General features: G+C 33.6%; 1 protein-coding gene across 25 annotated transcripts; it reads left to right on the forward strand.

Annotated features, from left to right (window-relative positions):
* The first annotated feature begins 299 nt into the window (after positions 1–299).
* LOC114310027 (uncharacterized) lies at positions 300–3,725 on the forward strand. Of its 25 annotated transcripts, none has more exons than XM_082868903.1 (8): positions 321–555; positions 710–752; positions 1,822–1,860; positions 1,956–2,032; positions 2,133–2,169; positions 2,293–2,394; positions 3,190–3,269; positions 3,351–3,725. In XM_082868903.1, exons 6-8 carry the CDS (start codon positions 2,346–2,348, stop codon positions 3,549–3,551), a joined length of 330 nt encoding a protein of 109 aa, XP_082725029.1. In that variant the 5' UTR covers positions 321–555; positions 710–752; positions 1,822–1,860; positions 1,956–2,032; positions 2,133–2,169; positions 2,293–2,345; the 3' UTR covers positions 3,552–3,725. The 25 variants fall into 25 exon arrangements, with proteins under 25 accessions (XP_082725009.1, XP_082725029.1, XP_082725025.1 ...); XM_082868899.1 differs by having other exon boundaries at positions 1,971–2,032; XM_082868901.1 differs by having other exon boundaries at positions 1,822–1,839.
* Positions 3,726–4,333: the final 608 nt, after the last annotated feature.

Genomic DNA, 4,333 nt, shown 5'->3' on the forward strand with positions numbered 1-4,333 from the left:
AATTGGGAATTAGTTGAGCTCAAGTAACTGCTTTATGCATTTTTTATAATATATATTTATTTGTCTCATAGTTATTCTTATAGGTTTTAGTTGCATCTTAAATATTTATAAATTTCTAGTAAATATGACAATTTTTTATTTTTTTCCCCAAAAAACTAGACATTCTATTTATAATCTACATTTTTATAATACAAAAATAATTTATAAACTCATCCTTAAAATCATTTTATCTACAATTTTTTCCTCCATTTTTTATTTTTTTTTTAAATTTTTTATGCAAAGCATTGAACAGAGCACTTGGAAAATTTCTATAATAACATGCCTACATCAGTCTCATATCTCTCTCTCTCCATCGGCATCTCACACAAACACACGAGCACAACCACCGACCACCACCAGCCACTGTTCATCCGATTCAGAAACATGAACACGTCTCCGGCGTTAATTCCCCTTGGAGTTTGATTCCCTCCATAGATCCGTCGCCGCTACCGTTGGCCTTGGTATCTCCGGCGGCAGATTTCTTCTACGGCGAGGTCGTTCGATTCTGATTTCTTTGTGAGTTCGATTCATCGTCTCTCTCTACTTTCTCTTTCTCTACATATATAAATCAATCGTATATAATTTCTGATTTGTCTGATTTTTTCTTAACTGATTATTTTCTCCATAAATCATTTTCGAATTTCTGATTATTTTCTTAACTGATCTGTAGTTTAAATTACACAAATCCAGATCTCTCATCTCTCATTCACCAGGTAACTAACTCATACTTCTAGAGAGAGAAATGAGATAGCAATTTCATATTTGATTGAACATTGGTTTGGAGGAAATCAAAACCCTTAGATTTGTCTGAAATTGTTGTGTTTTGTTGCTTTGTTTCTGCATTGATTCACTGAACTGCATCATTCTCTCCTGTGGTTGAAGAAAACTCAACCTCAATTTTTTAAACATTTACTATAAGAATCTACAAGCTTTTGCAATTGCATTCATGTGGCTTAAAATCAAAATCTTCTAGTTGATGTGATCTTTTCTTCTTCACTGGACATAGTAATGAAAATAATGATACAACTGATGCAGGGAAGGGTAATACCATATAATTTTATTAAGAAACAGATTCATACATACATCTAGTGTGAACTCACCTATTAGTAAATATATGAATATGTAATATTTAAATGATTGTTACTCTTACCCCGCAGTTTTATAATTACACTTTGAAATTTGTTTTTAGTTAAAATTGCAAATGAGACAATGTCTGAAGTATGTTAGAATATAAAATTTGGAGTGCGAATAATATTTTTTAATTTAAATTTATAAAATTTGGAGACCATATGTTTATTTTTACGGCATGATTGTAATGTCTCAAACTTAGTGATTAACTGTTGCATGATGAAAAAGGACCAAAAAAATAAAAAATAAAAACATATATATGATTAATTGTGATGTTAAACTATAGACTTATGGTGAGCTGGTCAAGTGATTGATTGTTTTTATATTTAACTGCTATATATTGGAATACTAAAATTGGCATAGCATGCGCTCTTAGTGGATATATTGGTTATAATTAAAAGGGCAACATGACACAGTTTCTAACTCTAGTGAAGCATGAAACTTTTTTTTATTCGTGTCCATTGCCTAGTACTGAGTGTAATTCACTCCTGGAATTGAAATAGGAAAAATGATCGGTTGGATGTCCTGAAGTTGATAATTGGACTATTCAGTCTCAATCAATGAACACAAATTACATAATTTTTATTCTTTTTGTCTTTGTGGAATAGAAAATAATAGTCTCATTATTATTTTTCTTATATACTTGAATGACAGGTTAGGACAACAATGGAGGTAAATCGCCGTATAGGAATGGTAGATTATTGTGATTGGTCCTTTCTTTCCCTTTCTTCTTTAAGGTTATATTGGACGGTCCTTTTCTTTCCTCACTATTACTGGCTGTCAACTAGCCATTAATGCTGTAGGTTATCACTGACACTACGACAGTTTCAATAGCTGATTTTGCTTGTGAAGCGGAGATTACTGAGTAGGTGCTACTGTTTTGTATGAATCACTATTAATTGTTTTGTCATATAGTCTTCATTCTTTTATTCGTCACAAATAATGTTCTATTTCTTTTCCTATAGGTGTGAGCCACTCCCAGATGAATGCTTCTTTTTGGAGGTGAAATATCATTACTTTCTTATATTTCTTGTTCCCCTTTTACCTATTTTACGCAATTTTTATCTATTATGGTAGCTATTCATATGTTTTCCATTTTATCCAATTGTCTGGTTTTTGAAGTAGGCCTTTTTTTTGGTCCCTAATGATTTATGAAGGTATCGCATGGCTGAAGTCGAATGGGTAAAGGATATATATCCATCAGAAGGAACAAGAGAGAGAGCAGATGTAAGTTTTACTGCAATTCGACTTACATCTATCTTGCATTTGATTTAGTAAAGATAATGAGAAATGCTAAGGACATATCAGACTGCATTTAGTTGCAAACGTTAAGGGTATATTAGACTGCATTTAGTTGTAATAGGAATTTGTAAGGCTTTGCCTGAAGATAATATGTTTATATAATGCTGTAAAGCTTACAAAACCGAGCATAGGAGAGTGTATACATCAAAAGCCAAGCTGGGATTTTAGATGCACCTTTTGTTCCTTTCTTTCCCTTGGTTCATGAAGCCCATGTGTCATGTAACAAAACCGTTTACGAGGCCTCCATAATCAGAATGTACAGAAGAGGAGACAGGATTCCTTGCCTTTATCCCTATAGGTTTGCTAAAGAACTCCTTATTGTAGAGAGACAAAATTGAATCTACCTTCTCCATTTAGCTCCAAATCTCATTCTCTCCGTCAAATAGAACAAAAAATTACATAGGTTTGCTAAAGATCTCCTTATTGTAGAGAGAAAACTGAATCTACCTTCTCCATTTAGCTTCAAATCTCATGCTCTCTGTCACATATAACAAAAAATTACGGTTCACACAATCATAATTTGTAAGCATTTTCCATAATTTGTAGTTTGAAGCCACTTACTTCCCCAGACTGAATTTTAATCTACTACGAAGAGCACAGATAACCAATGGAAATCTCTTTTCTTGGACATGTTCATTTCCAATTTTACAAGCACAATGATACTTTCACCTCTCCCTTCCGTAATGCAACACTTATGTTTCATGATGAATATGCGTGCAGATAGAAGTAGACTTGTGGAACTCGATAAAGTGGAGTCGATGATGCCCACAGCAGGGGATCCTGAACGCTACAGTTTTTGGGTATCCATATTCACAATTCATTCTGTCTAGGACCTGAATGTGGTTTTTATAGTCTCAGTGTTGATCTATGCGTGATTGTAGCTTGCTACTTTAACAAACCGGAGGCCATCAGAAAGATTGGAACTCCTTAGCAAAAATACACGAGCACCACCAGCAGCTACCACCACCAGCCACTGCCCCTCCGATGATGTTAGTTACACGAGCACCAATCGATTTATTCCGAGCTTGGCATTTGATTCTTATTCTGAGCCTTGGATTTATTCAGTGAGTGCCTTGGATTAATTCGGTTAGGATTGCATCCCTTATTCGATTAATTCAGTTTCTCCTCTCTCATCTTTCTTTGATTTTGATTTGATTTCTATAGTTTTGATTTTGATTTCTAGGGTTACATATTTTCAATGGAATTCAATTATTATTTGATGATTTAGTGAAGTTACAAGAAAGGAAATTTGTTAATTATTGCTCCTAAGCTTTTTCTTTTTTAAATGTTATTGTTCCTTAATTGTGGTTGGGTTGAATGAATTTTGTTCGATATTGGATTGAATGTTTATAAACAAAAATTGATTGTTCTCAAAACAAAAACAAAAAAAGAAAGAGATTTAGCGACTAAAAAATTGGTTAGTAAATTCTACACTTTTGCGACTAAAATCATTGGTCGGCAATTTCTTACCTTTTGGCGACTAAATTGTTAGTCGGCGATTCCTCTACTTTTGGCGACTAATCTGTTTGGTCGTGGAATGTGACAATTGGCGACTAAGATATTTGGTCAGGAAAATATCACTTTTCGCGACCAAAGTGTTTAACCGACAAAATGGATTTGTCGCAGTAATGATATATTTAGCGACCAAAAATTTAGTCGGCAAATCCAACTTTTCCTGACCAACAAAAATTTTGGTTGCAAATTACTTTTGCCGACCCTCAATTGGTGACTAAAGTAGCGACCAAAAAAATTGGTCGTGGATAACTTTTGCAGACTAAAAATGGACTTTTAGCGACCAATTTTTTGGTCGGCAAAGGTGTTATTTTTTGTAGTGAATATTTACCACAATAGTACATAACATATA

Source organism: Camellia sinensis, chromosome 5, assembly GCF_055761805.1.
Source record: "Camellia sinensis isolate YWXY chromosome 5, ASM5576180v1, whole genome shotgun sequence".
Classification (NCBI taxonomy): Eukaryota; Viridiplantae; Streptophyta; class Magnoliopsida; order Ericales; family Theaceae; genus Camellia; species Camellia sinensis.

Excerpts from the sequence above, each read along its gene's own strand:
- LOC114310027 (XM_082868883.1), top strand. The coding sequence starts at position 2,346 with ATGGGTAAAGGATATATATCCATCAGAAGGAACAAGAGAGAGAGCAGA. Across the intron at positions 2,395-3,189 it reads GAACAAGAGAGAGAGCAGAT|ATAGAAGTAGACTTGTGGAA; the intron begins GTAAGTTTTACT and ends ATATGCGTGCAG. Across the intron at positions 3,270-3,350 it reads CTGAACGCTACAGTTTTTGG|CTTGCTACTTTAACAAACCG; the intron begins GTATCCATATTC and ends GCGTGATTGTAG.